The 16,955-nt window shown below is 48.5% G+C and overlaps 2 protein-coding genes across 3 annotated transcripts in view; both read right to left on the bottom strand.

Moving 5' to 3' along the window:
• The window catches only part of SYN1 (synapsin I), a 53,493-nt gene extending 50,174 nt beyond the window's left edge, over positions 1–3,319 (bottom strand). For both annotated transcript variants that reach the window (XM_006906905.2, XM_025043390.1), the window contains exon 1: positions 2,814–3,319. In XM_006906905.2, the coding sequence (XP_006906967.1) occupies positions 2,814–3,190 (377 nt within the window). In that variant the 5' untranslated portion in view covers positions 3,191–3,319. The remainder of the gene's footprint in view (positions 1–2,813) is intronic.
• Positions 3,320–7,508: 4,189 nt separating this feature from the next.
• CFP (complement factor properdin) lies at positions 7,509–16,890 on the bottom strand. The gene is made up of 9 exons (XM_006906912.3): positions 12,690–16,890; positions 12,453–12,603; positions 11,090–11,265; positions 10,445–10,615; positions 10,119–10,310; positions 9,753–9,926; positions 9,312–9,503; positions 9,044–9,155; positions 7,509–7,738 (listed from the first exon to the last, which is right to left on the bottom strand). The coding sequence occupies exons 1-9, from the start codon at positions 12,760–12,762 to the stop codon at positions 7,573–7,575; spliced, it is 1,407 nt and encodes a 468-aa protein (XP_006906974.1). The 5' UTR covers positions 12,763–16,890; the 3' UTR covers positions 7,509–7,572.
• Positions 16,891–16,955: the final 65 nt, after the last annotated feature.

Genomic DNA, 16,955 nt, shown 5'->3' on the forward strand with positions numbered 1-16,955 from the left:
TGCAGAAGGAAAGAGAAGACTCACTGAATTCAGCAAGTTCTCAATAAATGCTTGCTGGACAAATTAGAAGAAAAAGTGGAAAATACTGGAGTTATGATTATGGAAAGGGGAAAGATGTTTTCAGTATTGGGGAGATAATTAACATATGTATAATGGAATAAAGGAAAAAGCAGCAAAGAACCTGCCTAGAGGGTCCGAGTGGAGAAGGGAAGTCTAAAGGAGGGTGGTTACTAATATTCAGAAGGGGCCTCATGAAAATTTGGTGACTTCAGTGGAGCAAATTTATTCAGGAAGATGGCATCTATGTGAGTGGGTGCTGGTGAAGGAATTATAGCATATATTCAATAAATGCTTTATGTAATAGTGGAAAAAAGACTGAAGGAGCCTGGTACAGGGATGGGAATGTGGTCGTTTGAACAGGATACACTAAGATTAATAAATGCTCTTCAGATTAATTGGGGGAAAGGGGTAGTTGGGAAGATGGCTACTAAGTGGGGGAGGGGACCTAGCCAGAATACAGTAGGTGCACATTATGAGCTTTCAGGATTGTGTAATGTGGACGGCAGGATGAAGATTGTTGAAGGGGGAATTAGGGCTACAAGAGAAGGAGAAGAGGCATTGAATATGGGGTTCTTAGTAGTATACAATAAGTGCTCATTAAACAACTGTGGCATTGAATGGAGGAAAAAGTATAGAGAATCTAGCTGGTGGTTAGGATTAGAAGGAAGAAGAATTGAAGGAGGGGTCTTCCTAGTATATAGTAGTGCTTAATAAATGTTTCCTACACTCTCACACATGAAAAGTATGAAATTTATCTATAAAAGGAATAAATGGCTCCAAATAGAGAGAAAGGCTGCTGGATAAGGGTTCCTGGGGGCAGAGGTTATCTAACCAGTAAAGAGCTGGTACTTGATAAATTTAGGCTGAAGTAGAATCCTGGGGAGGGAGCTCTTGGAACAGAGGCAAAACTTCCAGACTTGGAATGGCTCTTAGTAGGTGATCAATAAGTGTTTAGTGGCTTAAATAGAAGGCCCTTTGAGGTATGAACTTAAGATTGGGAGAGGGAATCCTAGGGACACTGAAGAGAGTGGAAAAGGGGTAACCCTTATAACTTGGGCTCTGGACTTATCAAAGGAAAGGACCCTGAAGAGATGCTTTATGAGGTGCAGGTTCTCCCAGAGGTAATGAAGGGACATATACTCCCTACACACAACAGGTACTGCATACATGCTCACTGAATCCATTGGAAGAAAAGGACTTTGAGGAGGAAGAATGAACACAGAGCATACAGAAGGTATTCTATAAATGTTCACAAGAGCCATTGGAGGAAAAGTCCTTTGGGGGAAGGTAATTAGAATCGAGCACCTGGCAGACAAGGAATAAATGCGCACTGAAACCATTAATAAAAAAGGTCTTTGGTCGGGGTGGGGTAACTAGGGATGGACATACAATCACTGGATCCATTGGAAGAAAAGTTTTTTGGGGAAGGGGAGTGGGGATACAGAAACTTGATCTATGTAAGCTTGATCCTCCATTCATGAGAGGAAAGGCTTTTGTGGAGAAGGCACAGAATCAGGCACATAGCAGGTGTTCCACAAATCCTCCAAGGAGTTATTAAAAAGAAAAGGTCTTTGGAAAAAGGAAATGCTACATGCAGCAAGTGCTAGATATCTGATTACTGTATTAATTGGAGGCAAAGGCCTTTATGGAGAGAGTCTAAGTTTGGATCATGCAGAAGGTACTCAATACACACAGACTGAAGCCACTGGAGGAAAAGGCAAGGAGAAAGGGTTTGGGGATGGGGTAAACGCAGGCATTCAATGTTTGCTGAATACCCTGGAGGAAAGAGTTTTTAGTGAAGGCTCATGCAGTAGGCAATTGATGAGTGTTAGGTGGGTCCACCAAAGGCAAGATCTTTGAAGTAGCTTGAGAATGGGGGATAAAGGAGACACTCACTAAATGCCTTCTAGATCCATTGTAGAAAAAAGATTTTGGGGAGAGGATGAGTCTCACACAGAAGGTTAAAAAATTCTCACAGAACTCGTTTGAGAAAGTGGTTTGGGGATGGGTCATACATCAAGCCCTTAATAAATTCTTTCCAGATTCTTTGGAGAAACAGGCCCTTGGAGAGGAGACCTGGAGTTGGGGCACACAGAAGGCATTCAATGAAGGCTCACAGGATCCATTAAAGGTGACACTTTGGGTGAGAAGCTAGGGTGGGATACATAGCAGGCACTCAATTAATGTTCACTTAATTGTTTTAAAGGTCTTTGAGGGGAGGGTTGGAGTGGGTCACATAGCCCACTCTAGAGATACATGCTCACAAGATCTATTAGAAAGAAGGCCTTAGGGCAACAGTTGAAGAGAACAAGACACGTCGAGCTCTCAGTGAATGTTCACAAAATTCATGGAAGCAAAAGGCCTTGGGGAAGGGCTCCCGTTGAGGCACACTGCAGATACTTGATAAATGCTCACGAGATCCATTAGAGGGACAAGGCCTTTGGCATGAGGGTTGGGAAGGCAGGGCACATTAGGCTCTCAAATGTTCACAGGATACACTGAAGCCAAGATTTTGGGGAAGGAGGTACACAGCAGGCGCCCGATAACTGCTCCCTATGTAGATCAAGGAAGCCTGGGGCGGGGGCGGTAAGAGCGGGGAGCACAGGAAGCGCCCAGCATAAAAATGTAGAGAAAAAGGGTTTGGGCGAGGGGGTCAGGTGCCAGGCACACAAGTGGTGCTCGATAACTAACTGCTCGTCCCAAAACCATCCGGGGACCCAGGCCCGCGGGGAGACTTCGGGGCAGTGGCTTACCAGTCGGTGTGGGGCTCATCGATGACCAGCAGCACCCTGACAGCGGCGCCCCCACGGCCTGCGCCCCCAGAGCCGCCGCCCACCTGCTCACTGAAGGTGGCGGCCGCAGCCGCAGTGGTCTGCTTGACCGCGTTGGACAGCGACGAGAAGAAGCCACCGCCCCCCGAGGACCCCGGGCTAGGGGCGGCCGGAGAGGCCACAGGGGCAGCCGCGGAAGCCCTCTCAGCAGTGGCGGTCGCGGGACCGGGCGTGGCTCCGGGACTGGGGGCAGCAGGTGGTGGTGGGGGCGGCTGCGGGCGCTGCAGGTCTGTCATGTACCCATTTGGCAGATTGGCCATGAAGTTGCTGTCCGACAGGCGGCGCCGCAGGTAGTTCATGGCTGCGGCGCGGGGCAGGGGGTCTTAGGAGCAGTCGGATCAGGAGCCGTGGGGGCGGACCGCTCGGGGCCCAGGAGCACAGCTGCGCTCTCAGGCACGACGCGACTCTTCCGCTGCCCGCTGCAGACTGAGGCTTCGCTGAGTCGCCGCCGCCGCAGCGCGGATGGTCGCGCCCGTGCCCCCCTATCTTGTGCCCCGCATGGTGCAGTCTGGCTGGGCCGGCGGCAGCGTGGACGCGACCAAGGCGACGGGGAAGGGGAGTTTGCGGAGGAAAGGCGAGTGACGTCAGCGCGCCTTCAGTGTTGGGGCGGCGGTGGCGCGCGCCGGCGGGCGGGGGCGAAGGCGCTGTCCGCGGTGCTGAAGGAGGCAGTGCGCAAGCGCCACGCCGCATCCTGTTCCCTTCCCCCCTCCCCGATTGGGGATGCGCAATTTGGGGAGTGGGGGTGGGGTGGGTGCTTGTCCGAAGGGTCGAAGTGGGTGGTCAGGAAAGCTCCCCACCCTGCTTCATCCTGGTCTTCAAAGCCAATCTCACCCACACGCAGGACCCTCTGCAGATACTCTCCAGTTTTGATATTCACTACAAAAGGCATGTGGGGGCTGGGAATGGAAGCACACTCGGAGACACAAAAGTAGAGAAATAACCCCATCACGGTGAGGGGTTGTGGTCACATGCAGTATCTCGCGGGAAGATCAGTTTCCCACATCCACACAGGCTCAGCAAGGTAGAGAGGCCTTTGGTAGTGGCATAGACAGCATCAGACAGACAGAGGTGGACACTTGGGTGGGGTATATGCCCTTGCCCTCAGAGGCTGGAGACGCACAGGAAATGACACACACGGAGATTCATATAGGTACACACAAAAGTAAGGAAACACACGAGGCATGTACAGACAGAGATCACACACCAACCTAGGTATCTATATACGCACAGCCCAGGGTAACACACATGGACATGCATGCATATATGCAGGTGTATATGCCTACATGTATACAGGCACCACACCAAAACACAGAACTCACATGAGTATGCACACACAGACAAAATATATACCCGTAGATAATGACAGACAAACCTAGATCAGCCACACAGACACATTCCCTGAAGCTCTAGCCCTGATGTGTGTCCATCTATCCCCCTCTACACACACACTCGTTTCATACACTCTCATCCATCTGCCTTGGACACAGCCCAAATCAGTGATAACATCCTGGTATTATCAGCCCATAGCTGTCTCCTCCTGCACCAGAGAACTTTCCACAGACAGAAGCAGACCCATCCTAGGGTATGCGCATAGTAGGTGCCAAATAATGTTTGCCATATGAGCAAATGACCTTTATAGTTTGGGCAGAGGTGGGCTGTGAAAGCCATTCTGTCAGCTCCTATAAAATCCTGAGTACAATGAAAGCACAAATCCATTTAAAAATAATCACTTGTTGACTGATTGTACCCAATGTTTAACTGAGCTGTTTACATGTACTGTCTCCTCTAATCTTCACAATACTATGGGTGGGTAATATCATTTCCGTTTTATAGATGAAGGAACTTGAGAATTCCAATTCATTCCCAAAGAGTCATATTCATTTTGTGATCCATGCATTTTTTTTTTCTTTTAAGATTGTGCCAGAAAGAAGTGTCAGTGTGGCTGGAGCAAATTGAGAGAGGGGGATTGTGGCAGGAGATGGTGTCAGAGAGGTTAGCAGAGACTGGGTTGAGCAGACCCTTGTGGACCATAGTGAATGATGATGGTGGACCAACTGAAGTGTAAGAAGATATGGCAAGTAATTAGATTTAGAGTCTCTTCTGCCTGCAGGATTTTCAGGTGAATTATCCACTTATTCCTGTGTTCATTCTTTATTCATTGAATCATTGGCCTGTTTAAACAAGGTAGTAATGGTGTGAGGTCTGGAGTCAGAGTGCCTGACTTCAAACTAAAAATGATCACCTGACTCATCTCTAAGGGCAGGGGTTGGGGGAGGGATCAGAGAGACACAACTTTTATCTTTGCATGTGCTGTGACTTCTGTCAGGAATGTCCTCTCTCCCTCCTCCCTCTCTCGGATCATCTTTGACCAAAGTCTCCAGGAAGTCCCCTCCCTTGGGATTCAGATTCCATCCCCTTTCCCTAGGCTCCCACGGTGAAGTCAAATACTTCCAAACCATCCTCTACTCCCTCCTCCATCCCAGCCAGCTTCAGTTGCCAGGCCTTTGCTTTGGCCATTCCTACCCTGTCTCTCCTGGATGCCCTTTCTGGCATTCCATATGCCAGTGTTTCTAACATAGGGAACTCCCCATGAATCAGGTATTTCCCAATACTTCGAAGTACATGTTCTCCGATTTTTTGCTCAGCAACTGAAGCAAACAAACTGTGCCAGACCCATGGTGCCCTCTCTGGGGCACAAGAGCAGCTGCAAGTCTATAGATCTTTCTGGCTCCTCAGGAATGTTACCGGACTGCCTCTTCACAGGGGCCCCATTTCCAGGTTCCTAGTACTTGTGGACTCCAGTGTCACTCCCTTTCTCCAGGTGGCTCAACTTCCATAAATTAATTATTTTTTGTAGATTGTTTTTCAGAAGAATGAGGATTCTCCCCAGGAATGTCTCAACTCCTTGAGGCAGAGGTAAGACTCCTCTGTACTGTCTCCACCTTCTCCAGCAGGTGGGGCTCCAAGAATGCTTTCCTTTGTTGTACATTGGTGAGCGACAACTCTGAAACCCACATCCCTGACATGTTTTTAATCAATATGGTACTTCCATTTATAACACACACACATATCCATGTTGCCTTAATGTGCACGCATGCACAAATACCCTTATAATTCACACATTATGGTGCACACACTGTTGTAGCTTCACACTCACTGCACATACACTCAATACATCCTTAATTCTTGCACAGACCCATAAGTCTGCATACCACACAGACACAAAAAATATATGCCTCACAATGCACACAAACTTCCACTTTCTTGCAAACATGTACCTCTCTTGTACCCTGTAGTAGCAACCAGAACCCCTTACTTCGGCTTATTTCTCCCAAGATGACCAAATATTCATCAACTTCATCTTCATCTCAACCCATCAACTGGCCCATCTTACCTAAGGGGAAATCAACTGAGAGAAGTGAGCACCTTGACAGACTCTGGGTGTCACATATCTCCCATCCGAACCCACCCATACAGAGGTACCCCTCTATTCACAGCACTAAATTCTAAACTCTGCTCCTGACATGGTGCTTCAGAAATGTCCAGCCTACTACCTTTTCTATCTGTTTCTCTCTGGGTAAATGGGGATAATAATACTGATCCTTATAATTTTATTGTGGATTCAATGAATTTATGCTATGGAGGCTTGAAAAACTACCAGGCACAGAGCAAGTACTCTCTAATTATTAGCCATTACCATAATTATGATGATTTTTATGGGTTGTCTCATAGCATGGAGCCCAGAATTTATAAGTGCTAAATGAGTAAGCAAACACTAAGAGCAGTCCTGTCTGGGTTTGTTCCCTTCACTGTGAAGACACATATCACTCTGACTTCTCTACTTCTCTATTCTCCATGATGTCCAGGACTATTGCTAATATACGGTAGGCGTTGATAAGTGTTGAATATATATTCAAAGGAAAGTATCACCTACTCTGAGTCTGTTCCCTCGCTCAGATGGCCTCTCCTTCTATCAGCCCTCCTCCAGCCCAGACTTAGTTCTAGTATACAGCAGACGCTAATAAGTTTTGAATGAATGAACAAATGCTGACAGGAATCTGTGTCTGGGCTCTTTCTAGCAGATGCTGACTCTAGTTTCTCTTTGCCTCTGCTCCAGTTTAGATCACCTCATAGGCACTTCTTTGGCCCTCCCTCCCGGAGCTATTTGTCCCTACTAATTGAAGCACTGGTGCTGGGTTGTTAGGAGTGGGTGGGTGCAGGAGCTCGCGCAGTGGGGCGCCCATCCTAGCCTCGCCTCTGCTGCCATTCACCTCGGGATTGACGTGGAATCTGCTGGTGGACAGGCTCTGGCGGGTGGGAACCTACAGATCTTTAGGAGGAGGGGAGACGGATAAGCACACCAGCCAATCAGAAAGTGTATGCCCGGGTGAGTAGCCAAACAGGAAACCCATAATGCAGAGTGGCCCCAGGCATTGCGGGGTGAGGTGGGGTGGGGGTGGGGGGCAGACACTGGGGCTCCAGCAGCGGCGAAGGGACGGATACTTGATTTCACTCCTGCCAAACTGTGGCCACGGTGGAAAATAGTGTTTTCCACAACGAGCTACTGCTACTTTGCCCGTGCTGTGCCCTTTGGCCTAGAAGATGCTATGGCCCCACTCTTAGGGAAGAGGCTGGTTTATTGAGGTCTGGGAGGTCAGAGGGTCACAGTGGAAGAAAGATGTTAGAGCTCCTCATCCTCAGGGTCTTTGCAGTCAGGTACGTGTAGACATGGCCGTTTCTCCTCCACCACTAACTTTTGCCCCTGCAGCGTCTCGCATACCGAGGATGGTTTCCCCCAGAAGGTCACTTTCTTCTCACCCTGACCTTCGACCACGGAGAGAGTAGGCCTGAGGCAGTGGGGGGGGGGGATGGAATGGAGGAGAGAAACTCAGGTAAGGCAAGAATGCATTCGACATTCTCATTGAGTGTCTACTGTGTGTCCAACACTATTTTCAGCTGTGAGGTATTGGGCACTTTCTTTATATTTAAAATGGGAATAATAGAAATAATAATATCCACCTCATGGGGCTGAGTGAGGATAAATTAGTTAATTCAGGTAAAGTGCTCACTAATTGACATGAGCTGCCTTCTCTTAGATCTTTCCCCACTGCCCACTGTGAAAAAAAAAAAAGTTTTGTCCTGGCATTCAAGGCCTTGTTGTTGGGGCCAAATCTCTGCCCCACGGCAATTTCTATCTTTCTCTTCCACTTTAACCACACTCAGTCCCATGCTCAAAATGGTCTTTTCCTGGGTTATTTCTCCCACTGGGCAAGCCCTCCATTCACTCCCTTCCCGATTTTCTCAATAAGCCCTTTCTCCTGTTATTACCTCACTTTGTCAAGTCCTTCATGTCTCCACTCAACACCCCTAACTCATCTTCAGGACCCACTCTAAACTCCACAGGTAGAGACCACTTTCCAGATGGCAGGCTTTCTACAAGATGGGAACAGGCCCCTTAATCTAGTAGCTTGATGTGTGTGGAAATAAGGAAGGGATAGTGAGTGTTTTAACCCTCTCCAACACCTGGGCCACCTTGGCCACCAGGAAATACTTCAGATGGCTGATCACTTGTGCTCAGGACTCTGCTCACAGTCTTTATCCATTCCTGCCAGGAGAGGCCCGATTAGCTTCCTAGACTCAGGTTGAGGTGACAGTCCCTTTTCTACATACCAACCATTCCTCATATGCCTTCTGTCAGGGCCCTGCCAACCTGGATCACTTGGGAGATCCAGGTTGCAACTGTTACTGAAAAGGCCTTAGAGTGCCTGGGGGCAGTGAGACATTGAGTGAGACATCCAGTCACCCATGGAGGCATGGGTGACTGACTGAGTGACTGAACAAACAAATCAAAACATTGGTAACTGAGAGAGCAGAGCAAATGGACACATGAAGGACTGAGTGAATGGGAGAATGGCAGAGTAACTGACTGAGTGACTGTAGGGCACAGAGGCTACTAACTCTCCCCTCAGAATCTTCTTTCTCAGCTTCTTCTTTAGTTTCCCCCATTCCTGCCATTGGGAAATGGCACTTGGCAAAGCAGGCACCTTAGGCCCAATGATGGAAGCCCTGGTTGGAGTAGCTGACTCTCCCACCCTGACTGCTGACAGCAATATCATGACCCCTTCCTAGGCACTCTCTGCCTCCTCACTTACAAGAACTTGGGGAGTGGAGCTGTGCAGAGGCGCTGGCGGGTACGGATGGGGTTGGGTCCACATGGGGGCATGCACAGCCCCCAGGTACTCCACTCTGACCATGAGCCTTTCCCTGCAATGAGAGGAGAGGGTTACTGAGCCAGAATTAGTGGTCTCAGGGGGGCGGTAAGAGGGAGGCTGTAGGGACATGGAGTCCATGGCAGAGTCAGAAAACCCCTGTTCCTACATGGGTTGCCTGCCCTCACAGAATAGTCTGGGGGGCACTCACAGAGACACTTCTGGATGTTGTAGCAGTGCCGGATATCCTGTTGTTGTCCAGCACATCGCTGTCCATCAAACTTGCGTCCCTTGCAACTCCTCGAGCGGATCTGCTGGCCTGGGATCTCCTCACAGCTGATGTTTTTCATCTTTGGGCGAGCACAGGTGCTCCATTCCTCCCATGGCCCCCATTCTCCATTCACTGCAGAGATGGGGAGCAGGGCTCACACCAACGAAGGGAGCCAACAAGGGCATTTGGAAGAAGGAATAAGGGCTGAGGAAGGGAGTGGGGGTGATCAGATGTGGGAATGAGGGATCAGAAGTGGAATCAAGGCATCAGGGCCAGGAATGAGGAATTTGAGGCAAGAACAAGGCATTAAGCAGTAGGCACTAGGCAACAGAGATGGGTGAGGGGCTGGGGCATGGAAATGGTACATCTTGAGGTGCTGACCAGGGCAGGGCACAGCTGTGTTGCAGATGTGGATCCGGGTGGCTCCGCCGGCACAGACGGGTCCCCCGTGCTGGGGCACAGGGTGATCACATGTCCGTCGTTCCATGTTCTGGCCAAGGCCACAGGTCACAGGACAGGGGCTCACAGGGCCCCAGGGCCCCCAGCCCCCAGCCACTGTTGAGGGGATAGGAGTGAGGAGAAAAGCCATCTCAGTCTCCCCCGCCTCCAGCCCCTAGACCCTCAAGGCAGACTGACCCCAAAGGAAGAGCTCCATGGTCACATGGCCTAAGATTTCTATCCTTAGAAATGATAGAGCATCTGTGCCCGAATCAAAAGCAGAGTGTCAGAGGCCTCATCCCTGTGTACCTGGGCAGGGTGGCAGGCCACTGCAGCCCCGCTGCTCATAGGCTGGCCCTGGGCACGGCTTCCCAGGAGGATTCGTGGAGGGCTCAGGTGCAGAACACGTGCGGCTTCGTCTCTCCACAGGCGCACTGGGTCCACCATGGCAGGAGCCTGAGCAAGGGCCCCAGGGACCCCAAGCAGCCCAGGCCCCGTGTACTATGATGGGATGGGATGAAGGGAAACCAAGTGTAGTCATGTGTGAAGTCCTTCCACCCTGGCAGTTCCCTGTTGCAACCCTCCAGATCCACCCTGGGTGCCTGCGTCAGTGCCCTGTGGTTGCCCTCACTCACTGGGGCAGACCTGCATTGTATAGCAGGCCTCTGACTCCTGTGCCTCTCCTGGGCAGCGGCCTCCACACTTGGGGGTAGGGTGATCACATGTTCGACGACGGGTCCGGGTCCCTGCGGAGCAGGTGACAGAGCAAGGTGTCCAGGGCCCCCAGTTGGACCAGCCGCCTATCTCTGTGGAAGAGAAATGAGGGGGAGAGGATGGAGGTGAGAGTGTTATTCAGGGGTCCTCACTTCTTCATGTACCGCACATCAACTACTCCTGTCCCTACATCCTCTGTCATACTTGGTCTACTATCATTGCTCATCTGGACTATTGCAGTAACCTTCACACTGGTCCCTCTGCTTCACTCCTTACCACATAGTTTGTTCTTCTCCTGACAGTGAGGATGTCACAACCCAAGTCAGATCACTTTTCTCCTCCACCCACACCCCATATCGCTCAGAAAAAAAGCCAACATCCTCACTGTGGTCCACAAGGATCAGGACCCCTCTGACCTCACCTCTCACCACTATCCTCCAGCCACACTTGCCTCTTCCTTAGAGCCTCATAAATATCAGGCACAGTCCCACCCTGAGGCCTCTGTCCCTATTGTTCCCAGTGCCAGATAGCAGGCAATGCACTTCCGCCTTGGCGATCCTCCTCACCAGGACAGCACGGCCGGTCCTCACAGGCCTGCAGCTGCCACTCGAGGGTCCCAGTCTCCACCTTCTCTGAGCACTGCCCACCCCAGCCTACACAGCGTCGGTGCCGCAGCTGGGAGCCCTCAGTGCAGGTCACTGAGCAGGGGGTCCACTTGGACCACGGTGACCATTGTGGGGACCTGTAGAGAGGAACACATGTCCAGTCCTTGCATGAGCTGGCAAGGATGGTGTACGGGACTGCAAAGCACGAGCAGTTACAGGCTGAGGTGTGGGATAAATATGTGTGGAATGGATTGAAGAGAGTACCTACCCCTTAGGGGTGTTAGGGGACTAAATGGGAAGAGGTGGACACACAGTAAATACTTAATAAATATCATTTACTTCCATGATCAGGGACCTGGAGCTATCCTTTGAAGTCCCCCAAGGACAATGCAGCCATGCAGTAAGCAAATGTAAGGACTAGGGGCCCAGAACTGTTGTTGGGCCACTGCCATGCAAATAGGAAGTGCTTAATAAATAGGAGCCATCATCCCAATGAGCTCAGAGACCCCATCAGAAATACCCCAGATCTATCCCCACCCCCCATACAGCATCATGCTAAATAGATGTGAACTGTTGACATGACTAGGGGCCCAGAGCTGCCTTCAAAAAATCTCCAAGTTCCCTATCCCCATGGTGTATCTGGGATATACAGTAAGCAATTAGAAAATATGTTTGGCATACAGTAAATGCTCAATTCATGTAAGCTGGCATCATGATTAGGAGACTAGAGCTACCTTCATAAATTCTCCAGCTGCCCCCAACCTCTGCCATGCACCCGGTATGCTGAAGTGCTCAATGGATATGAAGTGTCATCGTAATTAGGGGCCCGGAATTCCCCAAACTCTCCTACTTCCACAGTGTGTCTGTATACAGTAAGCACTCAATATGACCTGTCATCACAATTAGGGGATGTGAGCCACCTTCAGAAATACCTGAGCTGCACCCCACCCACAATGCTTCCCACAGTGCTCAATATATGTAAGCTATGGCAGTGGTTCTCAACCAGGGATGATTCTGTACCCCAGGGGACATTTGGCAATATCTGGAGACATTCTGTTTGCCGCAACTGGTGCAAGGAGTTGCTACTAGCATCTAGTGGGAGGCCGGGAATGCTAAAAAAAACACCCTGCAATGCACAAATAAGCCCCCACAGTAATAATTTTCTGGCTCCAAATGTCAATAGTGCTGAGGCTGAAAAACCCTGAGCTATGGTCATGATCAGGGCCTTGGAGCCACCCTTGGGAATCCCAGAGAAGGAAAGAGTCCAGTTCTGGGTTGCCCCACAATCTTTTCTGCCTCCCCCTAACCCAAGGCTCCCCCTAACCTGCATGCCTGACAAAGCTTGCTACCAGGCTCCTGAAAGGCATAGGCAGTGTTGAGACAGCAGTCTTCCACACGGACACCTTCCCCCAGAAGGCTTTTGCACTTGCCCAAGGATTCCTCATACTGGGTAAAGCAGAGTACGGGGTCTGAGCCTGTAACAGGGTAGGGAAGTGGGGCACAGTCAGGGTTGTGGTGGGGCCAGGCACCCCTGGGGGCCAGCTGGGCCTCACCTACTCACCTGTGGCTGGCAGGGTGAGCAGCAGTTGTAGTGGCAGCAGCAGCAACCAAGAAGCCTGTGTTAGAGCGGGCATGTTGAGCACTGCACCCCTGCAGCACCGCCTGAGAGGAGGCCTGGCTTTATGAGCTGAACTGCTCTGGGAGTCAGTGAGAAAGAGGAACCAAGGGCAGGAGGAACTGGGAGGGCAAAGGGCAGCAGGGAGGAGGGGAGGGCATTTGTCAGGTCTCTTCAGCTCCCACCTCTCCCTTGTCACCTCTGCCTCTGAGCCACCTCCTCTACTCTCCCCTCCTTACTTCCTATCTCACTCTTAGTACCATTTTATCATTATATTCCCAGCACCCCACGCCCCGCCCAGCAACCCTTCAACACTCAATCAATGCTTTGTACACATTCTTACTGAGGGAAAATGGAGCATAGGAGTTTGGAGCAAGACGAACTTCCTAGCTGTGTGATCTTAGAAAAGTGACTTGAACCTGAGGCTCAGTTTCTTCATCTGCAAAACGCATACTCTCTACCATGACAGGGTCAACCTCATGGGCATGTTGAACAAGGGTGAAACAAGTGTGGCATACTCAGTGTGTCTCTCCTTATGGAGTGGAGTGAGCATTAAGGTAATTGCTTCATCTTCCATCCTGACTTAACACACCTTCCTCTTTCCTGAAAGGGAGGTCCCCTGTGGTCAGCATGAGGAAGGGAGGTCAGCACAAGGGAAGTGAGAAGGGGAAGTGACAAGAGAGTGGGGAGGATTCAGGAGTGAATTGGGGATATCCAGTCCTAGGGGCCAGCTGGGGACATATTCAGGGCCTGGGGAGGGGGTGGTTAGGAGGGAATGGGCCTGGTCATCATCATCAGAGTAATTTGGGTAGGTGACATCCCTGAGCCTACATCAGTAGGGTGTGTTGCGAAGATTGGGAGTTAAGATTTTTTAAAGTTCTTAGCACAGTGCCTGTCATATAGTAGATGCTCTGTTAAATGCATATTCAACATTTATTGAGCACCTATTGGATGCTGTTCTCGGCATTGGATAGAGCAAAGAACAAGACAGCCCCAAATCCTGGCCCTCAAGAGCCTTATGGTCTAAAAGAGGAGACAAATAATAAATGTCACCTGTATCACAGAAGCCTTCCACAGCTACCCGTTTTGTATGGCACCCCTGTCAATCTCTAACACAGTGGCTCTCAAACCTTAGTGTGCATCAGAATCATCTGGAAAGTTGGTTAAATCACATATTGCTGGGCCACACCCCTGTTTCTGATTTCTGATTCTGTAGGTTTGGAAGGTGCATTTCTAACAGGCTCCCAGGTGAAAATGATGCTGCTGGTCTGGGGACCACACTCCAAGAAGCATCATTCTAGTCCCTGACCCCACTCTTCCTTTGTAGGTCTCATCTAGAAAAAACTATTCTATATACTCCTTATTTTACTGTTAATAATTAATTCCCCTTCGACCCACTTTCCATACAGGTAAAACTGAGTTCCACAAACCTGCTATTTTTTTTTACAAGCCCTATTGAGTGAAACTCCAGAGCTGCTTTAAAAACAAGAAATCTTTAAAAATAACAATAAGGAGTCTAAGAAAGGTAGGAAGGCAGTGTTATTTCCCTGCATTCACAGAGGGAGAAATACCATTCTGCAAATTAAAACAAAGTAAAAGAATTTGATTTGGTCAGCTGTAATGGTAAAACAGAACTTTCTCAAGAATATTAATCTTGTTTTATGGGAGATAAAGTGTGTTGACATTCAGATATACTGTTTCCTGATAATATAAGCCTGTTTCGGAAAGTGTGCTTTAAACAAAGAGGTCTTGTTAGCATTCTAAGACTTCAGACATCGGTGCTATGTTATCCTGTGAAAACTAACTCAAGAAACCTGTACTTCTGGTTGGCTGCTTTATCTAATCACCCGTTGCCCTGGTAATAATGTTATAACCAATATTTTCTTTGTTCCTAAACTGTATACTCAATAGGAGTTCCCGTGAAAGAGGACTGTCAGTGCTTTCATCTCTTCCACATTTGGGCAATAAAATGATTCTGCAGATTTCTTATTTAAACAGAGAGAGAGTCTTGTCTCATTAATCCTTGTATGATGTATCTGTTTCTTGTCCATTGCCCTCACTCAAATACCAGCTCCACAAAGGCAGGGATTTTTGTCTGGTTTGTTGACCGCTGTGTCTCCAAGGATTAATAAACATCTGTTGAATGCAGAAATAAGTGAAATAAACAAAACTTTAGAGATTCTGTGAGGTGCCAAGAGGAAGAGTCTGGGTTGGAGTTAAGAATGTGGGTGTCATGGGGCAAGGATCAATAGTGTCTCAAGTGCCTGGACTTGACCAGAGATCATGAGAAGAGGGAAGGTAACCCATGCAAAGCCCCAGGGAAGTCCGGCATTTCCAGTTTTGGAGAACTGAGGGGAAATGGAGCATAGGGGCTGAGGAGGGACCTGCAAAGAAAGAAGACAAACAGAAGAGGGCTTTCTCGTAGGCCTGGCACATTTGATTTGTGGCATCTCATGCAGTTTCATTCAGTTTGGATCATTCTATATTTTAAAAACATAGTTACAGTTCTGGATTTACAGCCTTTACTGCAGTCTCTTACAAACAGGCTCACATACATACTCGATCACATAGCCTCTGACATTCTCTGTCACTCAAAGAGCCATTTTCTGTCATAGATTCCCAGTTTTATGACTGTCTCCTAACAATTCACACACAGGATCATGTCTTTATAGCCTGTCTCATTTGGCCAATATTACCAATATTTACTCTCGCCAGTTTTTCACATGCAAACACAGTCAGTCGGTCGGTCGGTCGGTCGGTCGGTCAGTCAGTCAGTCAGTCAGACTTTCTGATGTTTCAACCACTCAGGCCATCATTCTCACAGTCGCTGATTTACAACTACACTAACTTCTCATGAAGTTTCTTGTACACACATAAAATCACCTTTTCTCCTACCTTTTCACACTCAAGCCCTCATTTCACATACCTGCAGTCTGATTACAGCTGTTTCATATGCATACACAATCACACAGTATCTCATACATTGTCTTAGTCATCTAGTCCTACATTTCTTAAGCAGCTTCCAACCAGTCCTTGATTTACAGCCTTTAATAGTCTCTTGCAAAGAGTTTTACACATACCCAGTTTCTCAGACAGGCTTAGTCACCTGTTCAGTGTGATCATCACTCTCCCTGTTTCTGAGAAAATCACAATTGCTACTAGGCTCTCAGTCAGTCTTATACACCCAATCTCTCATGGCCTGTCTTAACTGCTTACACCATCATTTTCTTCATACAGTCAGCTTACCATGTGCACTCAAATACAATTACAGCTTCTCCAGTTTCTCACACACATCACATGGTCTCAGTCTCATATTCTAAGTTTTTCACAAACATGTAGTCTGATTTAGTCTCTTATGAAATGTTTTGCAGACCCACACTCTTACATACTGCTCAGTTGTCAAGTTTTTTACACAGCCCTGACTTCATTACTGTTACTTATTGTCTTTTACTCAGGTATGTGGTCTCTTACACAGTTTTAGTCTCTCAGTTTCACCATCAGTTTCAGTACCTGAACCTGTGGGGCTAGACTGGAGTAGTACCTGTAAATCAATTCGCCACTAGTCTCAGGTACACACACACACAAGTTACAGCCTCATACTCTCCCAGCACAGCCAATTTTTTCTCGGTTTCTGTCTTTGCTAGTCTCACATGGACAGTTTTCATACACACAATTATGCATTCTTGTATCTTGTGTCTCAGGCACTCATTGGCCTCACAGCCATTTGCTGTCAATTGACTTCTTGCACATGCTCTCATGACTTTAGTTGATATGACAGCCTTGCATAAACAGTTTCACACACAATTTATCTCTCAACACTGAGTCACCTGCTTATATACAGTGAAGTTTCTCACCCACACAGTCCCTGACAAGCTCTATCACACTTTGTTGATCAGTCTATCCTGCTCACAATAGCCTGTCAAACAGTGACTGGTTTGTGGTCCCCACTACCTTCTCATAAACATTACTTCACACACACCACCAGTTTATTGTATAGTACCTTAATTACTCATTCATTCTTACAGCGATGTCCTGATGCAGAGCCACGATTTCTTACAGACGCAATGTCAAATTTGTGGTTAAAACTTCCACTCTCTCACACATGATTTTACACACATACACACACACAACCACAGCTTTCCAGTTTCTTCTTCATACTTGGTTTCCAGTTTCTTCTTCATACTTGGTTACCAATCTGTAGTCTCTACTACT

The sequence above is a fragment of the Pteropus alecto genome, unplaced genomic scaffold (assembly GCF_000325575.1).
Source record: "Pteropus alecto unplaced genomic scaffold, ASM32557v1 scaffold392, whole genome shotgun sequence".
NCBI lineage: Eukaryota > Metazoa > Chordata > Mammalia > Chiroptera > Pteropodidae > Pteropus > Pteropus alecto.

Bases quoted from the DNA above. Each gene is read 5' to 3' on its own strand.
- CFP (XM_006906912.3), bottom strand. From the start codon at position 12,762: ATGCCCGCTCTAACACAGGCTTCTTGGTTGCTGCTGCTGCCACTACAA. The intron at 11,266-12,452 runs GTTAGGGGGAGC...TCCTCTCTACAG, and splicing joins AAGCTTTGTCAGGCATGCAG to GTCCCCACAATGGTCACCGT. The intron at 9,504-9,752 runs GTCAGCACCTCA...CCATCTCTGCAG, and splicing joins CACAGCTGTGCCCTGCCCTG to TGAATGGAGAATGGGGGCCA.